This window comes from Pan troglodytes, chromosome 14 (genome assembly GCF_028858775.2).
Source record: "Pan troglodytes isolate AG18354 chromosome 14, NHGRI_mPanTro3-v2.0_pri, whole genome shotgun sequence".
NCBI classification, from domain to species: Eukaryota; Metazoa; Chordata; class Mammalia; order Primates; family Hominidae; genus Pan; species Pan troglodytes.
This window is the reverse complement of record NC_072412.2, coordinates 58,208,471-58,233,095: the sequence shown is the minus strand read 5'-3', so window position 1 is coordinate 58,233,095 and position 24,625 is coordinate 58,208,471. Positions and strand designations below refer to the sequence as shown.

Sequence of the window (24,625 nt, the reverse complement as noted above, 5' to 3'; positions counted from 1 at the left end):
CCCAACACACACATACAAAGACCCTGCAGGAAATGGCCTCCAGCCAGTTGTCACAGCAGAGCCCGCTGACATTCTAAGACATCCTCCGGTGCATGGCTAATTGCTCTGGCACTTGAGTATTTCTTTGGGTCCCAGGATTCAGCATCCCGCTCTGAGGGATGCAACCACCCCCACACATTTCAGAGTCACCGGGATGCTGTTTGGGGGGCCAGTAGACAGGATAGAGTGAGGAGGAAAGGGGGCATCCGGGAGTGCAGGACGAGCTGCCCGCGGCGGGAGAGAGAAGGGAGGAGAGAGGTGAGGCGCTGGAAGGGGTGGGGACCGCTGGGCTGGCCCAGGCGGGACCGTGCACCGTGTGTGCGCGCGGCGTTGAAATGCCCTGCACGTCGGGGCAGCGGGACGGATCCCAGGGCGCCCAAGGAGTCTCCGAGTGCCTCACTCCTCCCGCCGCAAACATGACAGAGAACTCCGACAAAGTTCCCATTGCCCTGGTGGGACCTGATGACGTGGAATTCTGCAGCCCCCCGGTGAGTACCGCCAGGGATTCCACACGCAGGGCCCGGGTTGTGTGAGTATCAGGTTCCACAGTTCGGACTCAGGGGTGCGTGCCACCGAATGGGTGTGTTGGCGGGGGGATAAATTTGGGTCCCAAATGTGTGGGTGGGATGTCGCCCCACGCGTATGAGTGTGCAGGGGTCACGGCATCCACAGGCGGGTGCGGAGGGACGTCCCGTGGCCGGTAGAGGGTGCAGGTCCTGGGGCGAAGGCCCTGTGCTGTGGGGTTTGCTCATCCCACTTCCACGCCCGACCGCAAAGGACCCTCGGGAGGGAGCGCGGCGAAAGGGGCACCCGTAGGAGCCCGGGCGAGCTGTTTCCTGCTCGACTCCCCACTCCCTGGGGGCTACCGCGTGGGGCCCGGGTGCGCTGGGGGCCGCAGGTGCTGGCGGCACAAACGCGACGGTCCCTCTCCCGCCCCGGCCCGCAGGCGTACGCTACGCTGACGGTGAAGCCCTCCAGCCCCGCGCGGCTGCTCAAGGTGGGAGCCGTGGTCCTCATTTCGGGAGCTGTGCTGCTGCTCTTCGGGGCCATCGGGGCCTTCTACTTCTGGAAGGGGAGCGACAGTCACGTAAGTCCAGAGGGCGGCGCGCGGGGACCCCCGTGTCGCCCATGGTGCCCCTAGGGGGAGCCCGAGCGCGGGCCGGCGAGGGGCGCGCGGCTGCCGGCGGGCCCCTCGGGCCCAGCGTGAGCTCCCCTCTCCCATCCCACTCTGGCACGCGGCTTTCCGCCTTAGGTCAACGTTGTAGAAAAGCAAGTGAAGGTTTCACGGGAGACGATTGAAGCGTAGAGTAGGGGAGAATGTAGTGGACGGTCCGAGAAAGGCCGTTCTCGGCTCATCTCCCACTAAGCAGTGGCGCGACCGTGGGGAAGGCACGTCACCTTTTGGCCTCAGTGTACTCGTCCTGAAGGGAAAAAATGCAACTGGACGATCTCTAAGGCCTGTCCCTGCTAAGAAAGGCTGTGGGTGTAAAATCCAGGACAAAGATAGTGGAGGAATATTCAGACCCATATTCAGACCCATTGGGAAGGAATTTTTGCCTTTCAGAAGGTTTTTTTGTGACCTAGCCATGAACATTCCCTTCTCTCTCTGGAAAACAAAAACAAAAACAAAAAACAAACAAACAAACAAAACGTCTAACTTCCTTAAAGGTGGAAAATCTCTTTAACAATTAATTCTGGCCTAGTCGTCACATGTGGTTTAATAGTAGGTGTTTTACTAACTGCTGTCCTACTTTCTTTGTATGCAACTATTTATTTTAAAGCTCCACGGCTCTCGAGGAGTATAAAGACTGTTTCTAAGTTGACTGGGCAGAGCTCCAGTGTGTTCTCTAAATACTCTGAAAGTGTTCACCTATGTAAAAGGGGGCATTTTATCTTGATGACCACTGCCAGGTCTGGTATAAGCTTATTTCAACTAATGGAAAAGAATTCCATCTCCAGGGCACACACAAAGGGCTCTTTCATAATCACTATCCTCAGAGGATTGGTGATTGCTGTTTTTTCCTCTCTCCTACCATGAAATGCAAAGCATGAACGAATTCCAGTACTTACAGAAAATGGTGCTGAAAGCAATTCAACCATTTTACACATCACATCTTCTGCAGTCACTGCATAATTTGTATTTTTAACTCAAATGTCTAATGTAGATAAGCATGCCATTTAGCACCGAGTCTGTTTTAGAGACTATATCAAATTTACAAGCATCGATTTGTAAGATCAGAATTGCACTGTATTTTCTGGGTATTTGAAAAGTGCCTTAATGTATTTGTATTTTAAATATAGAAGGTGGGCCAGATGCTCATGTTTGAAACAGCAAATGTGAATAAGAGAATGATTTCAATATCTACATCTCCATTAATAGCAGGGTTTAGATTGTCATCTCTTTGGGAAATTCTGTGGTTTTAGAATGTAAATGCTATCTTTTAAATAACAAAGCCTCAATGGTATAGGTCAATGGGGGATAACAATAGCTATGCTTTTTTTTTGGTAAAGATTCTGGACATGATATATTTTAAAATGAATACCATTTGTCATTTAATTATTCAAGGTAAACATCACTAACTGACAGGCTTCTAAAAAGAGAGATTAAACAATCATACTGAATAAGCACAGCTCCCTTTTTTCGTATATTTTACTTTACTGCAAGATGGTTGGTTGTCTGGTTCAGGAAAGCAGTATTAAATTCTAAGAATTCAGAGGAATAGTGAATCACATTTTATTGTCAACAATCAAAATTATTGCTATATCCTATACAGACAGGAGAATGAAGAAAATCATGATAGTTTTTTTCTCCCTGATCCATATGACTTAAGTATGAAAAACAAATCACAAAATACTAAATAGAGTAACTTTGGCACCATCTAGGCATAGCACATGCACAGGTCTGCTTTGCCTGAATACAAATCTAAATAGCTCAGACAAAACGTAATCAAAAAAGGTAAGTCTTTGTCAAACAGAAAGACTTGTCAAACCAAATGGATTATCCACTCTTTGGGGATTATCTGTGCCTCGGCTCCTCTATATTGGTTTATAGAGGAGAACCAGCTGTAATTCACCTCCTATCCTTTTCATGTGGGTAAATCCCCTTAGGACAGGTTTACTGAAATTTAGCTGGAGGACTATGAAGCACCGGAGTAATAATAATCAGGGGACAACTGAACTGGGCTCCAATATTGAGGCCATTTTTCATCCACATTATTGTAAATGGAACAAGGCATTGAAATATGGGAAATTTCCACCAATATGAGATAACTGACAACCCCACCCTGTGAGATGAGGGAAGGAGATCATTGCTTGGGGCCTTTCCTCTCAGACTAATTTTTCTAGACATTTTCCCAAACATTATGTAATTAATCTTATAGAACATAGGCCTTATTAAAAACTCATTAGCAAATATCCTTGGCTGTAAAAGGCACCATATTGAGCAGAATTTTGGCAAATAATAAATTTCATCTTGTTTGGATAAAAATAGCCTTGGGTGTCCACAGCTCCATGGACTTAGAGCAGATAAGGTAATTGCTGCTCCAACAGCCCAGCCTCGTCCCCAGCTCAGAGTCTAGTATGTTAGAAACTGGACTGCCTCCTCCCCCCACATCCTCCCCTAGTAGCTTCAGGAGGGGGACAGCTTCACTGCTGTCCCCATGCAGATGGCGCAGTGCACATAAAAGGTGGGCTGCAGGCCAGGCGTGGTGGCTCACGTCTGTAATCCCAGCACTTTGGGAGGCCAAGGCAGGAGGATCACTTGAGGTCAGGAGTTCAAGACCAGCCTGGCCAGCATGGTGAAATCCCATCTCTACTAAAAATGCAAATAAAGGCCGGGCGCGGTGGCTCACGCCTGTAATCCCAGCACTTTGGGAGGCCGAGGCGGGCGGCTCACGAGGTCAGGAGATCGAGACCATCCTGTCTAATACGGTGTCTCTACTAAAAATACAAAAAAATTAGCTAGGCCTGGTGGCGGGTGCCTGTAGTCCCAGCTACCTGGGAGGCTGAGGCAGGAGAATGGTGTGAACCCGGGAGGCGGAGCTTGCAGTGAGCGGAGATTGCGCCACTGCACTCCAGCCTGGGCGACAGAGCAAGACTCCGTCTCAATAAAAAAAAAAAAAAAAAAAAAAATTAGCTGGGCGTGGTGGCGCATGCCTGTAGTCCCAGCTCCCTGGGAGGCTGAGGCAGGAGAATGGCTTGAACCTGGGAGGCGGAGGTTGCAGTGAGTCGAGATTGTGCCACTGCACCCCAGCTTGGGTGACAGAGCAAGACTCCATCTCAAAAAAAAAAAAAAAAAAGGTGGGCCGCAGCTGCACAACCAAGATGCCCTAGGTCAAGCTTGTCCAATCGGTGGTCCTGCATGCGGCCCAGGGCAGTTTTGAATACAACCCAACACAAATTCGTAAACTTTCTTAAAACATTATGAGATTTTTTTTTTTTTTAAGATTTTTTTTTAAAATTCATCAGCTATCGTTAGTGTTAGTGTATTTTATGTGTGGTCCAAGACAATTCTTCTTCCACTGTGGCCCAGGGAAGCCAAAAGATTGGATATCCCTGCACCTAGTTAGGGAGGCTTTCTGGGGAGAAGACAGCCAGGGGTAGTGGTGGAGGAATGTGAAATTCAAACCACAGGCCACTCTTCTAGTGTGACAACCTTATCTCCTTAAGAACTGCTAAGAATTTAGAAATGGTTATGTTCTTAAATGTTGCATTGCTTTACTAGTAAAAGCTTATGCGCAATGTTCTTTAAAAAAAAAACACAGAGAACCTCTTGTCACATGAGTGGAAGACACTCACATGGGTGTTTCCTGCCAGGCTCCTTCTGACAGTCATCACTGACCCATATGAACACTGGCTGCTCAGAGAGCACCGGACAGAAAAGAGCCTTCTTTCCAAACCTCACCTGCAGGAGTCCCGTCTCAGCCAAAGAAAACAGGTTTCCCAAACCTGGCTGATCATAAAGGCCACCTGAGGGGAAAGGGGAAAAGAGACTGGTGGGCTGTGCTCTAGCTCCACTAAATCAGAACCCCCAGGAGTGGTTCTTGTGATCAGGGAAGCCTAGGAGACAGTAAATTGCAGACATCTAAGTTCTTCAGAAAGAGACAGGGAAGGAGGGGCAATGAGGGATGGTTGAGCTGAAAAAGGACACTGGTATTTTCTGTCCTGCTGAATGAATGCTGTTCCTAAAAGGGTGCTGGATAGCAAAGCCATTTCTGTATCTCTGCTGATAATAAAATAGTGCACTGTGGGTCTTGTAATAATGAGTTTTCTTCAAGAAATGGATCCAACAATAACAGATCCTTTTTCCAGTGTTTGTGCATGTAGCAGTCACTCTTCATAATGAGGAAGAAAAATCAGACTTGAATTGGATCTGAGCTATTTGCAGTTTTGACTGGCTGACCTGACATTAAGTAGCAACAGTTTTTCATCAGTTCTCATTCCTCCACTTTAAAGATTTATATATATGTGTATATATACATCTATAATTTATACATGATATGTAATATATCATATGTAAGATATATAGATATACCTATGCATCTAAATCCAAAAAACAAAGAAACCCACCTCCTAGCTCTGCCACACAGAAAGGTCTACCAGGACAGCAGCACACTGAGCAGGAGCAGCGTCTGAGTTATTTTGAAACCAGTGCAGTAATCAGGTGTCTGAGCCCTTTAGGTCAGCTAATTAGTGGCAAACTTTAAAAAAAAATGTTTTAAGTATTGAAATTTGTCTTTCTAACAAAATGTTACTCAGAAATGCAACACATAAGACAGAAAAAGCAGAGCCACTCTGGTTAGACTATGGATGGACAGGAGAGAACAGAGTGCCACAGTGCCATCCTCACCTCTAGGCCATCCCCGGGAGATCCCAACAGTTCTAAGGACATAGATGAAAGCCACCTATGAGGTCCAACTTCATTATACACTCGTGGCAACTCACAAGATCCAGAGATGAGTTGTGTGGCCACCTGTTTTCCTGATTACTGGACCGATGCTCTTCTGCAGTGCCAGGTCCCTTCCCCTCTTCCACACTCCCCACACATCTCATAACAAAATGCCCTACAGCACCATGGGCCTGCCCCATAGAGTCGTTCAGGGAGTACTACCATTTTGAGCTGAAACAAACGTGCACATTGGCCTTCCTCTCCACACATGCTGCTCTATATCAAGCATACCCTGGTCCTGTCTGCAGTCCTTTCCATATACCTAATACCATATACCATATACCATATACCATATACCATATACCTGAGACACTGCATGCCTAATCTTGACCAAAGGATGAAAACAACTTGTGAAACTGAGGTGCCACTGCAGACGTGTTCAGCTGGGAGCCCAATTAACCTTCTGCCTCCTCAATTTCCATTTATCCATCAATAGTGCTCAACCCAGATGCATAATAGAATTGAGCTTTAGAAAAAGAAAGACCTATGCCCAAGCGCCCTTCCCACAGCTTCTGATTTGATTTGTCCAGGGTGAAACCCAGGCATGGTACCCAGAGAGTCTACCCAGATGCTTCTAAAGTACAGCCAGCATTGCAAATTATGGAGCTATTGGAATAGGTGTCAGAGGCAACCAAAGTCTTTACTCTTAAGGTATTTTTAAGGAAATCATTGCATTAACTGATTGTTGTATGAATGAAGTCGTCATATATAAATGTATTATTATTAAGGACTATCTCATGTATCTCTGAAACATATGGACGCTACCTCATACACTGCCCTTCTAAAGATAAGCCCTGAATTGCTCAAAAAAGAAAGCATCACTAACTCTTATGCTCACTTTCAGATTTACAATGTCCATTACACCATGAGTATCAATGGGAAATTACAAGATGGGTCAATGGAAATAGACGCTGGGAACAACTTGGAGACCTTTAAAATGGGAAGTGGAGCTGAAGAAGCAATTGAAGTTAATGATTTCCAGAATGTAAGTATATTTCATGCATTTAGAGAATTTAACCAGGCAAGCCTGCAGGACTTTTCTAATTCAAGGAGAAGCAGCGTTTCTCACACACATCCAAATGGTAACTGTTCTTTATAGCAGTTGTAGTGCCACTAATCCACTACATGTAGCATATTCTCTCTGAGAAAGGACCAGACTTTGTCCTTCATATTTGCAAAAGAAAAAAACAACACTTCAGTTGTAAAATACCAAAAACAAAAAGAACCACCTTTATTGAATTCATGTACATAAGGATTTAGCTGTTTTGAAAAAATTTTTTTACTTCTAGGAAATTAAAGGTATGTCCCTAGAAATCAAAATAAAACTTGATTTTTAAAACTGGAAGAAAAAAACCACAATACCGTAGCATTGAAAAGAGCAGGTTCTTCTTGGAATTATATAAAATCTTGGCAGAAAGACTTGAAGGAGCTATTTCTTTTCAAGCGGATTTCTGTAACATGATGAATAAAATGCTCAAAACAATCCAAGAATGCTGCAAGATTTGAAATTTAAATTTCTGAAGAAGAGGGAAATTTTAATGACCTAATAATCTCATCAACAACAGGTGGGATCTATTTGCATACTTTTCTCAATTCCAATTTCCTATTTAATCCAGAAAATGACCATGAGCAAATTCTCCTATTATAGCATATGTTTTCTGACCATAGCATATTACCATAGCATATTAGAGATAAAACATTCACATCTCCTTTGAAAAGGAGACTGTTTTGTTTTGATTTTTTAACAAAAATTTCGTTTACAGGCAATTTGAGACATTAAGCTGTGCAGCAATGTTTCGGTGTACATCTGCAAACCAAAGTGTCACTTCAAGCCAAATTTCCTGTTGGCCAACATAAATATTTTATGCTCTTTCATGTTTTACTATAAGGAAGAGGCATCACTATTTGTGTACTCCTGTTAAATCTGCAGATGGAGTAGGTGAAACTTCATAATGAAAAAAGCCTCTTGAAAATAATGTCTCTTCTGTTAGTTTATTGGTCCACAAACACCTCATCGACCCATCTTCCTCTGATTGATGAGAAAAGCTAAAGATGCTTTTCATTTGAGTGAAAGCACTCCTCTTGTTGGTACCAAAATATACCTCATAAGTCCATTTGAATACCCAACAGATGCTAACATTAGAGCTACTGGGATGTCAGATATTATTTGATCATGACAAGGACTATGTTCAGAATGGTCTCTGCCCTGGGGACAGCCTCTGCTGCTCTGTATGTGCCCAGATGCACTTTGTTTAGTCATAGCTTTGCAGATGATTCTGCTCATTGCACAAGTATAATTTCTCTGCACTTATTAAAGGCTTTTACTGCAAGACCCAGGACAGGGTAAAATCATTTTTTCTTTGTATTACTCAATATAAACTAATAAAATGTGACTCCCCAACACACATTATTCAATCCAGAAATTGAATGCCTGTGGTGTGCCACAATATTAAGATATGCAAAGGGAGCTACAAAGATGAATAAGAAAAGATTCATCTTTCTTGAGATGTTCATGTATCAAAAATATTCTTTTAACATATTTTAATCCCAAACCTATATTTCTGTTTTATAATCCTTTGGTTCTTTTCTAATAATGGTATCGATTGTGTTTTGTTCTCATAGACCAACAGGGCCATAGATATTTTATAAACTGATCAATTCTCTTTGATAGCTTCCACATTTCTCTAAGTCAGAACTGGTGAGTAGAACATTTTTTGGATGGATAGAACCTGTTATGGGTTTAAACAAGCCTGAACTTTTGAAAACACATGAATCAGCCACTATGGTACCTACACTATTACTTTCTCCTGTATTTTGAATCAACAGTCAAATTCAAGAAGCATTTATTGAGACATACTGTGTGCAAGGGATGATGCTAAGCAGGCGGAATGCAAAAATGATTGACTCTTCCCTCAAGGACCCTTCAGTTCAGTTCAGGAGGCAGACATACACACAGAAATAGCTTCCGGTTAGCTTGGAAAACGTGTTCCAATGAGTTATGAACAGAGAGGAAACATCCTTCCTGAATAGGGGACTGGAGCAGGTCTTACAGAGGTAGTGATGACCCAATCAGGTCCTGAAGAATAATTAGGATTTCAACTGTCAGACAGGTAGGGGAAGGCTCTCCAGGCCCAGGGAAAAATAGTGAACATGAATGTGCAGTGTCGCTCCAGGGTTCTAATTCTAAGTAGCCCAGTTCAGCCCAACTTGGGGAAGGAAAAAAGATGGGGATGCAGGTGGGGCTAGATTATAAAAGGTTTTGAATTGTAAATGAACAGTCTCCCCAGTTCGTCCAGGACCCCACCAAGATTTTAGTAGAACCCAGTGGAAGAAAACAACCCCCGACGGAGGATAGCACTGAAAAAAGTGCTCCAGGCTCTCCACCCTGAGAGATAGAAAACCCAAGTTCATTCATACTTTATGGGTTACATTCTAGTTATACTCTCACAAGCACCAGTGCTGTTGCTTTAAGCCAACCCCCTCGGACTGAATGCCCATTTATATAACAAAAAGCCTTAGAAATTGAAAGAATATCCCATCAAAAAGTGGGCGAAGGATATGAACAGACACTTCTCAAAAGAAGACATTTATGCAGCCAAAAAACACATGAAAAAATGCTCATCATCACTGGCCATCAGAGAAATGCAAATCAAAACCACAATGAGATACCATCTCACACCAGTTAGAATGGCAGTCATTAAAAAGTCAGGAAACAACAGGTGCTGGAGAGGATGTGGAGAAATAGGAACACTTTTACACTGTTGGTGGGACTGTAAACTAGTTCAACCATTGTGGAAGTCAGTGTGGCGATTCCTCAGGGATCTAGAACTAGAAATACCATTTGACCCAGCCATCCCATTACTGGGTATATACCCAAAGGATTATAAATCATGCTGCTATAAAGACACATGCACACGTATGTTTATTGCAGCACTATTCACGATAGCAAAGACTTGGAACCAACCCAAATGTCCAACAATGATAGACTGGATTAAGCAAATGTGGCACATATACACCATGGAATACTATGCAGCCATAAAAAATGATGAGTTCATGTCCTTTGCAGGGACATGGATGAAGCTGGAAACCATCATTCTCAGCAAACTATCGCAAGGACAAAAAACCAAACACCGCATGTTCTCACTCATAGGTGGGAATTGAACAATGAGAACACATGGATACAGGAAGGGGAACATCACACACCAGGAACTGCTGTGGGGTGGGGGGAGGGATAGCATTAGGAGATATACCTAATGCTAAATGACGAGTTAATGGGTGCAGCTCACCAACATGGCACATGTATACATATGTAACAAACCTGCACATTGTGCACATGTACCCAAAAACTTAAAGTATAATAATAATAAAATTTAAAAAAAAAAGAAATTGAAAGAATAAACTGATGGGCATATGGGGGTTCACTGTATAATCCTTTTAATTTTGTGAATATTTGAAATTTTTATTTAAAAAGCTAGAGAAAGTAAAGACAGCATAACCTGTCAATTCAGCCTCCAACTATAAGGTAAAGGAAAAATGAAATGAAACTAATTTATATTAAAAATATGGACTTCATATGTAAATGTTCAGCCAGATGCACTAGAAGATATAAAGTCAAACACTTATAGTAGTAGCTGAATGACTGTCAATGCCACAGCCCAAAATGCAGACAGACACAAGTGTGTGTTGGCAATTTAAATGCTATGTAATTTTCTCAAACAGTGAAGAAAAGTACTGTTTTCTCTCCATTTCACAGTAATTGCATTCCTAGGAAATTTGTTGTACATTAAGACTATGCCAAAAATTACTTTGTGTTTACATATAAAACAACATTGGGTTCTAGACACTGATATTTACAAACAGGTTTTTTTCCTCCAACCCGGGACAATTAGTTCTTCAGGACTGTCCCAGGCTCTGCAGGACCTGACATCCCTGGGCCCTGTGCAATAAAGGTCAGGAGTGCCCCCAATCTTTGTGACAAGAAACTTCTCCAAGGATTTCTAAAGTGCCCTCTTGGGGACACGAACTCCTACCATCCTTGGGAACCTCTGGTTTAAGCCATAGAAATAGATGAGATACCTTAGAAAGAAAAAAATGTGCAGCCAAGGTAAGATTACGTCACTGTTTTGAAAAAAGAATGTTAGATTCTTGGACTCTCCACTCATCACCCTTGCTAGCAAATTTCTTCATTACCACCAGCTTCTAAAGCCTGTTTGTTTGCAAAAACAGGAGGTTTGCTTGGCTTTCTTGTGCTTCTTTTAGTTCCCTCTGTTTAATCTCTTAATATATCTGGCTGCTTGATGTGGAGTTTTTGCTAGACACGGTGGTTAATATGTGTGAATTCTTTCCCACACTTCCTACCCCATGGGGGTTTCAGTTCTCCCTGCGGTGTGTCGACTGTCAGAACCAACTTAACACTAGATTCCCATTCAGTGCTGCGAATCATTCAGTAGAATCAGCTTTCCCCTTTGGGGATATGGTGACGGAGATGTTTGCGTTCCCTCCACACATCTCACATTCAGGGGATGTGTTTGAAGTTAAGAGAAAATGTCACATAAGAAGGCATCATCTCCCTCCCTGCCTTCTGTTTTTCAAACTGAGTCCTAAATTTACATGCCAAATAAGAGCAGCAGCCCTACAGGAGGTAGCATAAGAGAAAGCAGTTATTCTCCACGTGTATTCCTCAGGCTGCCAGTGGAGCATCACTTGGCTTGTTAGAAATGCAGATTTTAGGCCCCACCCCAGACCTACTGAATGGGAAACTGGGGGTGGGGCACAACACTGTTTAATTTAACAAGTCCTCCAAGTGAATTTTTTTTTTTTTGAGATGGAGTCTCGCTCTGTCACCAGGCTGCAATGCAGTGGTGTGATCTTGGCTCACTGCAACCTCTGCCTCCTGGGTTTCTCCTGCCTCAGCCTCCCGAGTAACTGGGACTACAGGTGCACGCCACCACGCCCAACTAATTTTTGTATTTTTAGTAGAGATGGGGTTTCACCATGTTGGCCAGGATGGTCTCCATCTCTTGACCTCGTGATCCTCCTGCCTCGGCCTCCCAAAGTGCTGGGATTACAGGCGTGAGCCACCACCCCGGCCCAGGTGATTTTTTAATTTGCCTTTTTAAAATTGTTACATAATATTTTATATATTTATGAGATATATGTGATATTTTGTTACATGAATAGGATGTGTAATGATAATGTTAGGGTATTTGGTTTTCATTTCTATGTGTTGGGAACATTTCAAGTCCTCTCTTCTAGCTACTTTGAAACATACAATACATTGTTGCTAACTATAGTCACCCCACTCTGCTACTGAACATTAGAACTTATTTCTTCTGTCTAACTGCATGTTTGTACCACCCACTAACCAACCTGTCTTCATTCCCCCAGCTCCACCCATATATCCTTCTCAGCCTCTGGTATCTATCATTACTTTCTGCTTCCATGAGATCAACTTTTTTAGCTCCCACATAGGAGAGAGAACATATGACATTTGTCTTTCTGTGCCTGGCTTATTTCATTTAACATAATGACCTCTGGTTCCATCCATGTTACTGGAAATGACATGATTTCATTCTTTTCTATGGCCAAATAGTATTCCATTGTGGATATATATATATATATACCAGTGATCCTTCTCCCTTCCAAGTAGCTGGGACTACAAGCACACACCACCACACCTAGCTAATTTTTAAAATTTTTTTGTAGAAATGGGGTCTCACCATGTTGCGCAGGCTGGTTGCGAACTCCTGGGCTCAAGCAATCCTTCTGCCTCAGCCTCCCAAAGTGTTGGGATTATAGGCATGAGACACTATGCTTGGCCCTTTTTTATTCTTTTTTATTTATTTTTGTCTGACTGGGTTATTTCAAAAGACTTCTCTTCAAGTTCTGAGATGCTTGAAATAGTCTATTGTTGAATCATTTTTTTTAATTTGAGACGGAGTCTGGCTCTGTCACCCAGGCTGAAGTGTGGTGGTGCCATTTCAACTCACTGCAACATCCACCTCCTGAGTTCAAGCGATTCTCCTGCCTCAGCCTCTTGAGTAACTGGGATAACAGGCGTGCACCACCATGGCCAGCTATTTTTTATTTTTTTGTATTTTTAGTAGAGATGGGGTTTTGTCATGTTAGCCAGGCTTGTCTCGAACTCCTGACCTCAGGAGATCCACTCACCTTGGCCTCCCAAAGTGCTGGGATTACAGGTGTGAGCCACTGTGCCTGGCCTCTATTGTTGAATCTTTTAAGTGTATATTGTATTTCATTCAATGAATTCTTCGGTTCTATAATTTCTATTTCGTTCTTTTTCATAATATACATCTCCTTATTAAATTTCTCATTCATATCCTAAATTGTCTGATTTCTTTGTCATGTTTTTCAGTATTCTCTTGTATCTCACGGAGCTTCTTTAATATCAATATTTAATTTTTTTTCTGGGATTTCATAAATTTGTTTTTGATTGTGATCTGTTGCTGGAGAATTATTGTATTCCTCCGGGAGTGTCATGTTTTATTGCTTTTTCATGCTTCCTGTGTCCTTGTGTTGATATCTGTGCATCTGATTTAATACTTGCTTATTACAGTTTTTTAAATTTGCTTTCATAGGGGTGGACTTTTGGTGTTGGTTAGGTAGGGCACTTCAGCTTTCATTCTGGGTGCATGCAGTAGTATAGTCTCTGTATGGTGTTTTGTTTTGTTTTGTTTTTTTAGCTGTAAACAGCATCAGTGGTGTCTGTGATTTTTCTTGGTAGCTTAAGGTGTGGTTGTTAATGAAGACTGTTCTGAAGTTTTGCTGGGGACCCAGGGGATTTTTGATACAAGGGAAGGTTTGTGAACCACTGATAAAAAGAAACTTGGGTCCAAAGGTTATTGCCATCACTTTAAAAGCTTTGTTACCTTGAACACCTTTCTCTTTCATATGGTAGTCTTCAACCCTGGCATCAACCCTTTAAATTATAAACACCTGGTGAGCTTTTAAGACTCCCAATACCTGGGCCCCAAAGCAAACCAATCAAATGGGAATCTCTGGGAAGGGGCCCAGGCATCTGTGTTCTTAAACCCTCTACAGTGAATTCAGGTGCAGTTAAGAGCCAAGCCTCAGCAGTAAGCCTCGGAGCTCCTCTTCTGTAAAGTGGGGATAATGCCCCTGTCTCTCTGAGTGAGCAGTAGTGCTGGGAGAAATCGGTGAAATGAGTTACATATGTATACATGATTAATTAAGCCACAAGACAAATAATAAAGAGCTTGAGGAAGAATGAGCCTTTTCTTCTGTGTTTTGCAGTCCTTTACTCACCAGCTTCTGTAGGGCTCCTGGCTCTGTGACTACATAAGGTAGAGCTATCCATGAATCCCCTCCAGCATGACTTACATTTAATTTTCTTCTTCATTGTAAAGGGCTGAATCTTGAGCCAGGATCCCTAGATTTTAAGTGTTTTCTTCCCCCATTCTTTATCACTGGCCCTGGTACCATTTCTATATCATTCCAACACTTGCCTCAACTCAACAGAGGACTGATAAGGTTCAGATTTGTGCCAGTATCTCCATTATTATACCATAAAAATTGTAGGCCTTTATTTTAGGTTCACTAGTCCTGACACTAACAGCAGCAGGAGGAGAGTAAACATTCTTGGGACAGAACATCCTGTTACCCCTCATGTCCTCTGTGGGTAGAATCGGGGCTGTGCTTTCAGCCAAGACTGGAGCTTTGTGGCTGATGTTTCCCTTGAGGCAGGTCCTAGGCAGACCAAGAGAAGATATTGTTTATATCTCTCAGGAGACAAAAAAAAAAAAACATCTAAGTCCTTGGGTAAGGTATAGAAGGAAAGTTCAGAACCAGGTGCTGTAGAAAGTTTTACTGTTTACTCTGGGCTCAGTAACCTAGGAAAATTCTGAATTCACAGAATTAATTAACTTGACCAACATCTTTTGAATAGCTTTGTGGGGTCACCAAAAAAGAAAACAGAAAAGATTCAAATACTGATCTCAAGAAGCTTATAACTAAGTAGGCTGTGTATAGTTGAGTAAGCATCCCAGTTGAGGAATGAAGACGGGAGGACTTATGGGAAAGCAGAGGAAAGACAGCTGCTTAGGCTGAGATGTTCAGAGAAGGCTGCATGGAGAAGGTGGCATTTCATCTGAGCTTGTGAATATAGATGGAATAACTAACATATTCTGTCCCAGCTCAAATATCATCCCCTCATTGAGTCACCTCCCCTGACTATGCTGTCTAAATTACCACCTCATCATTCCTGTCTTATTTTTCTTCTTAACAGTTATTACCTGACTTTATCTCTATTCTTGTTTGTTTGTTTGTTTTTATTTTTTTGAGACAGCCTCGTTCTGTCACCCAAGCTGGAGTGCAGTGGCGATCTTGGCTGTCTGCAACCTCCGCCTCCCGGGTTCAAGCGATTCTCCTGCCTCAGCCTCCCAAGTAGCTGGGATTACAGGAGCCCGCTACCACACCCGGCTAATTTTTGTATTTTTAGTAGAGACAGGGTTTCACCATGGTGGCCAGGCTGGTCTCAAACTCCTGACCTCAGGTGATCTGCCCGCGTCGGCCTCCCAAAGTTCTGGTGGCATAAGCCACCATGCCCGGCTGTTTTTGTTTGTTTTTTGTTTTTGTTTTGAGACGGAGTCTTGCTCTGTTGCCCAGGCTGTGGAGTGCAGTGGCGCGATCTCGGCTCACTGCAAGCTCCGCCTCCCCGGTTCACCCTAGTCTCCTGCCTCAGCCTCCCAAGTAGCTGGGACTACAGGCGCCCGCCACCATGCCTGGCTAATTTTTTTTTTTTTTTTTTTTTTTGTATTTTTAGTAGAGATCGGGTTTCACCGTGTTAGCCAGGATGGTCTTGATCTCCTGACCTCGTGATCTGCCTGCCTCGGCCTCCCCAAGTGCTGGGATTACAGGCGTGAGCCACCGCGCCAGGCCGCCCGGCTGTTTTTTATTATTGGTAAATAATGCTAAAAGGTAAGTTCCATGAGGGCAGTTCCATCTCTTTTGTTCATCCCTATCCCTAGCACCCGGAACAGCATCTGGAACACAGTAGACACTCAATAAATCGAATAAATGAACAAATGGATAGATAGATGGATACACTTTTGTTTCATAGGGCATCACAGGAATTCGTTTTGCTGGAGGAGAGAAGTGCTACATTAAAGCGCAAGTGAAGGCTCGTATTCCTGAGGTGGGCGCCGTGACCAAACAGAGCATCTCCTCCAAACTGGTGGGTACCAACGTGCCTGAGACAGTGAGACTGCTTGGCAAACATTGTTTGAAGGCACAACCCTTTTGGTTTTTATTTTTTGTTTTTATTTTTATTTTTATTGAGACAGAGTCTCACTCTGGAGTGCAGTGGCGCTTTTGGCTCACTGCATCCGATTCTCTTGTCTCAGCTTCCTGAGCAGCTGGGACTACAGGGACACCACCACATCCAACTAACTTGTTGTATTTTAATAGATACAGGGTTTCACCATGTTGGCCAGGCTCTTCTTGAACTCCTGGCCTCAAGTGACCTGCCTGCCTCGGCCTCCCAAAGTGCCAGGATTATAGGAGTGAGCCACCGCGCCCAGCCTAAAGGCACAACACTTTTGGTTTCTAGTATCTGGATAGGTTCATGACTAGATGGTAAATTCGATTTCTTCTCTGCCAAAGGAATTTAAACTGTTTTTGTCCTACTGGGGTCAAGGGATTCTTCTCACATGATATAGTATATTTAAACGTTTTGGGAAGCCACATTTTAAAGTGCATAAAGGGGCTGGGTGCTCATATGGCCTTATTTGCCTGAGGTTAGGGAACTATCTGATCTGTGGTTAAGACTCCACAATAGAGGCAGGCATGGTGGCTCATGCTGGTAATCCCAGCACTTTGGGAGGCCGAGGTGGGCAGTTCATTTAAGCCCAGGAATTCGAGACAAGCCTGGACAACACGGCAAAACCCTGTCTCTACTAAAAATACAAAAAATTAGCTGGCCATGGTAGTGCGTACCTATAGTCCCAGCTACTCAGGAGGCAGAGGTGGGAGGATCACTTGAGCCCAGGAGATTGAGGCTGCAGGGAGCTGAGATTGCACCAGTGCACTCCAGGCTGGGCAACAGAATGAGACTCTATCTCAAAAAAAAAAAAAACCCGAAAGAGACTCCACAATAAAGACAAAGGACTCCACAAGACAGGGTCTTCATTAAAGGGACCCACAATAGCGGATCACACAGCCTCTGCTGGAAAGCAGCCACAGGGCACTCATCCCCCACCCCAACACCAGCCAGCATCACTGAGGGTGGTTCTAATTGTTTTGCCCTACATTAAGCTGAGATAGCTCCTCCTACAACTTCTTCCCATTGGTTCAGGTTCAGCCCATTGAAGCTACACAACATATATCTAATTCCTTTTCTATGTGTCAAACCTGTGAGTTTTTAAAACATGTTTTTTTCATTTATTATTAATAACTTGCCTTTGAGCTTGATTTTTTTTTTAATTTACTTTAGGAATTGCATACAGAATTCTAAAGACACATTTAACAATAATACCTTACTTTTAATGGTAGTTTAGGGCTTACAAAATGGTCCCATTGATTATTGTCTTTTATTTGAGTTGTGGCAGGATAGAGTGGAGAGAAAATGGGCTTTGAAGTCAGAAAAACGTGGATTTACATCTCAGCTCTCATACTCCCTATGGATATTGTCATCTGCAAGCTGGGGGTATGCATACAGTGCCCATGGCCCTCAAATCTACTTGATGGTTGACAGATGGCTGCTGCTCATTGTTGTTAATTTTATTATGATCATCTTTGATCCTCCCAGTATTCCTGAGAGGGAGGGAAAGCAAGTATCAGCTCCCTCAAGGCAAAAGAGGAAAACTATATGGGTTAGCAAAGGCGCCTGGAAACTGCCTGATTGTTTGCCCCCATAGGAGCAGCTGCAGGCAGTGTCTCAAAACAGAACAAAACAAAAGCTAAAAAACAAACCCGTGAGTTTGTAAAGCTGACTACCATTTCCCGTTTTCTCTTTTCTACTCTGTTTCCCATCCATCCTGTGAGATGTATTCCAGACCTTCCTTGCTCTGGTCATTCTCTCCTGATGGTGTTCCAGCTGGTTCCTTATGAGCTGTGCTGTTCAGAATCAAAGGTCGTCTTCTCGGTGCAAGTTTGTTATACCAAGTATAAAAATGGGACCAAGACCTCCTTTGTTCTGACCCTTGAACTTCTCTTATTGCATTACCATTTTTTATAGTCATATCCCTCAGTTTCTGTCATGAAGACTTCAGTGAACTATAATCCTTGCCATTTTCCCTATAAATGGACCCAGAACTTGTTCTCCTCTCCTGCCTTCTACAAGGACCAATTCCCCAACAATGGCTGACCCAGATTTAATCATAAGTTTGCAGTATATTTTCTGAGTTTTTAAATACATTTTTCCCTGATTTTTAAAAACAATACTGTGTTACTGTAGGAAATTTGAGAGATACATAAAAGTATATATAGAGATGGCCGAATAGGAACAGCTCCAGTCTGCAGCTCCCAGTGAGATCAACACAGAAGGCAGGTGATTTCTGCATTTCCAACTGAGGTACCTGGCTTATCTCACTGGGAGTGGTTAGACAGTGGGTGCAGCCCACAGAGGGCAAGCCAAAGCAGGGTGGGGCATAGACTCACCCAGGAAGCTCAAGGGGTTGGGGAACTCCCCCCGCTAGCCAAGGGAAGTTGTGAGGGACCGTGCCATGAGGAACAGTGCCTTCCAGCCCAGATACTATGCTTTTCCCATGGTCTTTGCAACCTGCAGGCCAGGAGATTCCCTTGGGTGCCTACACCACCAGGGCCCTGGGTTTCAACTGGGTGGCCATTTGGGAAGACACCGAGCTAGCTGCAGAAGTCTTTCTTCATACCCCAGTGGGGCCAGGAACACCAGCAAGACAGAACCATTCACTCCCCTGGAAAGGGGGCTGAAGCTAGGGAGCCAAGTGGTCTAGCTCAGCAGATCCCACCCCCATGGAGCCCAGCAAGCTAAGATCCACTGGCTTGAAATTCTCGCTGCCAGCACAGCAGCTTGAAGTCGACCTGGGACACTTGAGCTTGGTGGGGGGAGGGGCATCAGCCATCACTGAGGCTTGAGTAGGCGGTTTTCCTCTCACAGTGTAAACAAAGCCGCCAGGAAGTTCGAACTGGGTGGAGCCCACTGCAGCTCCTCAAAGCCGCTGTAACCAGACTGCCTCTCTAGATTCCTCCTCTCCAGGCAGGGCATCTCTGAAAGAAAGGCAGCAGCCCCAGTCGGGCTTATAGATAAAACTCCCATCTCCCTAGGACAGAGCACCTGGGGGAAGGGGCGGCTGTGAGCACAGCTTCAGCAGACTTAAACGTCCCTGCCTGCCAGCTCTGAAGAGAGCAGTGGATCTCCCAGCACAGCACTCAAGCTTGGCTAAGGGACAGACTGCCTCCTCAAGTGAGTCCCTGACCCCCCCGTGTCTGACTGGGAGACACCTCCCAGCAGGGATTGACAGATACCTCATACAGGAGAGCTCCGGCTGGCATCTGATGGGTGCCCCTCTGGGACAAAGCTTCCAGAGGAAGGAACAGACAGCAATTTTTGCTGTTCTGCAGCCTCTGATGGTGATACCCAGGCATACAGGGTCTGGAGTGGACCTCAGCAAACTCCAGCAGACCTGCAGCAGAGGGGCTTGACTGTTAGAAGGAAAACTAACAAACAGAAAGGAATAGCATCAACATCAACAAAAAGGACATCCATACAGAACCCCATCCAAAGGTCACCAACATCAAGGAAAAACCAGTGCCAAAAGGCTGAAAATTCCAAAAACCAGAACGCCTCTTCTCCTTCAAAGGATCACAACTCCTCGCCAACAAGGGAACAAATCTGGATGGAGAATGAGTTTGACGAATTGACAGAAGTAGGCTTCAGAAGATGGGTAATAACAAACTCCTCTGAGCTAAAGGAGCATGTTCTAACCCAATGCAAGGAAGCCAAGAACCTTGAAAAAAAGGTTAGAGGAATTGCTAACTAGAATAACCATTTTAAAGAAGAACTTAAATGACCTGATGGAGCTGAAAAACACAGCACGAGAACTTCGTGAACCATACACAAGTATCAGTAGCCAAATCCATTAAGTGGAAGGAAGAAAGGATATCCAAGATTGAAGATCAACTTAATGAAATACAGCATGAAGATGAGATTAGAGAAAAAAGAATGAACAGGAATGAACAAAGCCTCCAAGAAATATGGGACTATGTGAAAAAACCAAACCTACATTTGACTGGTGTACCTGACAGTGACAGGGAGAATGGAACCAAGTTGGGAAACACTCTTCAGGATATTATCCAGGAGAACTTCCCCAACCTAGCAAGACAGGCTAACATTCAAATTCAGGAAATACAGAGAACACCACAAAGATACTCCTCAAGAAGAGCAACCCCAAGACACATAATCGTCAGATTCACCAAGATTGAAATGAAGGAAAAAATGTTAAAAGCAGCCAGAGAGAAAGTTCGGGTTACCCACAAAGGGAAGCCCATCAGACTAACAGCAGATCTCTTGGCAGAATCCCTACAAGCCAAAAGAGAGTGGGGGCCAATATTCAACCTCTTCAAGAAAAGAATATTCAACCCAGAATTTCATATCCAGCCAAACTAAGCCTCATAAGCGAAGGAGAAATAAAATCCTTTACAGACAAGCAAATGCTGAGAGATTGTGTCACCACCAGCCCTGCCTTACAAGAGCTCCTGAAGGAAGCACTAAATATGGAAAAGAAAAACCGGTGCCAGCCACTGCAAAAACATACCAAATTGTAAAGACCATCAACACTATGAAGAAACTGCATCAACTAACGGGCAAAATAACCAGCTAGCATCAGAATGATAGGATCAAATTCACACATAACAATATTAACCTTAAATGTAAATGGGCTAAATCCCGCAACTAAAAGACACAGACAGGCAAACTGAATAAAGAGTCCAGACCCATCGGTGTGCTGTATTCAGGAGACCCATCTCACGTGCAAAGACACACATAGGTTCAAAATAAAGGGATGGAGGAATATTTACCAAGCAAATGGAAAGCAAAAAAAGCAGGGGTTGCAATCCTAGTCTCTGATAAAACAGACTTTAAACCAACAAAGATCAAAAAAGACAAATAAGGGCATTACATAATGGTAAAAGGATCAATGCAACCAGAAGAACTAACTATCCTAAATATATATGCACCCAATATAGGAGCACCCAGATTCATAAAGCAAGTTTCTCAGAGACCTACAAAGAGACTTAGACTCCCACATAATAATAGTGGGAGACTTTAACACCCCGCTTTCAATATTAGACAGATCAATGAGACAGAAAATTAACAAGGATATTCAGGACTTGAACTCAGCTCTGGACCAAGCAGACCTAATAGACATGTACGGAACTCTCCACTCCAAATCAACAGAATATACATTCTTCTCAGCACCACATCACAATTATTCTAAAATTGGAAGAAAAACACTCCTCAGCAAATGCAAAAGAATGGAAATCATAACAGTCTCTCAGACCACAGTACAATCAAATTAGAACTCAGGATTAAGAAACTCACTCAAAACTGCAAAACTACATGGAAACTGAACAACCTGCTCCTGAATGACTACTGGGTAAATAACAAAATGAAGGCAGAAATAAAGATGTTCTTTGAAATCAATGAGAACAAAAACACAATGTACCAGAATCTCTGGTACACAGCTAAAGCAGTGTTTAGAGGGAAATTTATAGCACTAAAATGCCCACAGGAGAAAGCAAGAAAGATCTAAAATTGACACCCTAACATCACAATTAAAACAACTAGAGAAGCAAGAGCAAACAAATTCAAAAGCTAGCAGAAGACAAGAAATAACTAAGATCAGAGCAGAACTGAAGGAGATAGAGACATGAAAAACCCTTCCAAAAATCATTGAATCCAGGAGCTGGTTTTTTGAAGAGATTAACAAATAGATAGACTACTAGCCAGACTAATAAAGAAGAAAAGAGAGAAGAATCAAATGACACAATAAAAAATGATAAGGGGGATATCACCACTGATCCCACAGAAATACAAACTACCGTCAGATAATGCTATAAACACCTCTACACAAATAAACTAGAAAATTCAGAAGAAATGGGTAAATTCCTGGACACATACACCCTCCCAAGACTAAACCAGGAAGAAGTCAAATCCCTGAATAGACCAATAAGAAGGTCTGAAATTGAGGCAGTTATAGCCTCAATTTAATAGCCTACCAACCAAAAAAAGCCCAGGACCAGACGGATTCACAGCCAAATTCTACCAGAGGTACAAGAGGAGCTGGTACCATTCTTTCTGTAACTATTCCAAACAATACAAAAAGAGGGACTCCTCTCTAACTCATTTTATGAGACCAGCATCATCCTGATACTAAAACCTGGCAGAGACACAACAAAAAAAGAAAATTTCAGGCCAATATCCCTGATGAACATCGATGCAAAAATCCTCAATAAAATACTGGCAAACTGAATGCAGCAGCATATCAAAAAGCTTATCCACAACGATCAAGTCGGCTTCATCCCTGGGATACAAGGCTGGTACAACATACACAAATCAATCAACATAATCCATTACCTAAACAGAACCAATGACAAAAACACATGATTATCTCAATAGAGGCAGAAAAGGCCTTCAATAAAATTTAACACTGCTTCATGCTAAAAACTTTCAATAAACTAGGTATTGATGGAACATATCTCAAAATAATAAGAGCTATCTATGACAAACCCACAGCCAATATCATAGTGAATGGGCAAAAACTGGAAGCATTTCCTTTGAAAACCAGCACAAGACAAGGATGCCCTCTCTCGCCACTCCTATTCAACATAGTGTTGGAAGTTCTGGCCAGGGCAATCAGGCAAGAGAAGGAAATAAAGCGTATTCTAATAGGAGGGGAGGAAGTCAAATTGTCTCATTTTGCAGATTACATGATTGTACATTTAGAAAACTCCATTGCCTCAGCACAAAATCTCTTTAAGCTGATAAGCAACTGCACCAAAGTCTCAGGATACAAAATCCATGTGCAAAAATCACAAGCATTCCTATACACCAATAATAGACAGAGAGCCAAATCATGAGGGAACTCTCATTCACAGTTGCTAAAAGAGAATAAAATACTAGGAATACAACTTACAAGGGATGTGAAGGACCTCTTCAAGGAGAACTACAAACCACTGCTCAATGAAAAAAGAGAGGACACAAACGCATGGAAAAACATTCCATGCTCATGGATGTGAAGAATCAATGTCGTGAAAATGGCCATATTGCCCAAAGTAATTTATAGATTCAATGCTATCCCCATCAAGCTACCACTGACTTTCTTCACAGAATTAGGAAAAACTACTTTAAATTTCACGTGGAACCAAAAAAGAGCCCGTATAACCAAGACAATCCTATGCAAAAAGAACAAAGCTGGAGGCATCATGCTACCTGACTTCAAACTATACTACAAGGCCATGGTACTGGTACCAAAACAGGTATATGGATCAATGGAACAGAACAGAGCCCTCAGAAATAATGCCACACATCTACAACAATCAGATCTTTGACAAACCTGACAAAACAAGCAATGGGGAAAGGATTCCCTATTTAATAAATGGTCTTGGGAAAACTGGCTAGCCATATGCAGAAAACTGAAACTGGACCCCTTCCTTACACCTTATACAAAATTAACTCAAGCTGGATTAAAGGCTTAAATGTAAGACCTAAAATCATAAAAACCCTAGAAGAAAACCTAGGCAATACCATTCAGGACATAGGCATGGGCAAAGACTTCATGACTAAAATACCAAAAGCAATGGCAATAAAAGCCAAAATTGACAAATGAGATCTAATTAAATTAAAGAGCTTCTGCACAGCAAAAGAAACTATCATCAGCGTGAAGAGGCAATCTACAGAATGGGAGAACAAATTTTTGCAATCTATCCATCTGACAAAGGGCTAATATCCAGAATCTACAAGGAACTTAAACAAATTCACAAGAAAGAAACAACCCCATCAAAAAGTGGGTGAAGGATATGAACAGACACTTCTCAAAAGAAGACATTTATGTGGCCAACAAACATGAAAAAAAGTTCATCATCACTGGTCATTACAGAAATGCAAATCAAAACCACAATGAGATACCATCTCATACCAGTTAGAATGGCGATCATCAAAAAGTCAGGAAACAACATATGCTGGAGAAGATGTGGAGGAATAGGAATGCTTTTACACTGTTGATGGGACTATAAATTAGTTTAACCATTGTGGAATACAGTGTGGTGATTCCTCAAGGATCTAGAACCAGAAATATCATTTGACCCAGCAATCCCATCACTGGGTATATACCCAAAGGATTATAAATCATTCTACTATAAAGACACACGCATATGTATGCTTATTGCAGCACTATTCACAATAGCAAAGACTTGGAACCAACCCAAATGCCCATCAATGATAGACTGGATAAAGAAAATGTGGCACATGTACACCATAGAATATATGCAGCCATAAAAATGATGAGTTCATGTCCTTTGCAGGGACACGGATGAAGCTGGAAACCATCATTCTCAGCAAAGTAACACAGGAACAGAAAACCAGACACTGCATGTTCTCACTCATAAGTAGGAGCTGAACAATGA

General features: G+C 42.9%; 1 protein-coding gene across 5 annotated transcripts in view; it reads left to right on the top strand.

Annotated features, from left to right (window-relative positions):
- The first annotated feature begins 302 nt into the window (after positions 1–302).
- CNMD (chondromodulin) overlaps positions 303–24,625 on the top strand; it is a 36,630-nt gene continuing 12,307 nt past the window's right edge. For 4 of the 5 annotated variants that reach the window (XM_009427019.5, XM_001136784.7, XM_009427018.5 and 1 more), the window contains exons 1-4: positions 303–527; positions 986–1,126; positions 6,831–6,971; positions 16,086–16,199. In XM_009427019.5, coding sequence (XP_009425294.3) covers positions 375–527; positions 986–1,126; positions 6,831–6,971; positions 16,086–16,199 — 549 coding nt within the window. In that variant the 5' untranslated portion in view covers positions 303–374. The remainder of the gene's footprint in view (positions 528–985; positions 1,127–6,830; positions 6,972–16,085; positions 16,200–24,625) is intronic. The other variant, XM_016925344.4, reaches the window with a different exon arrangement.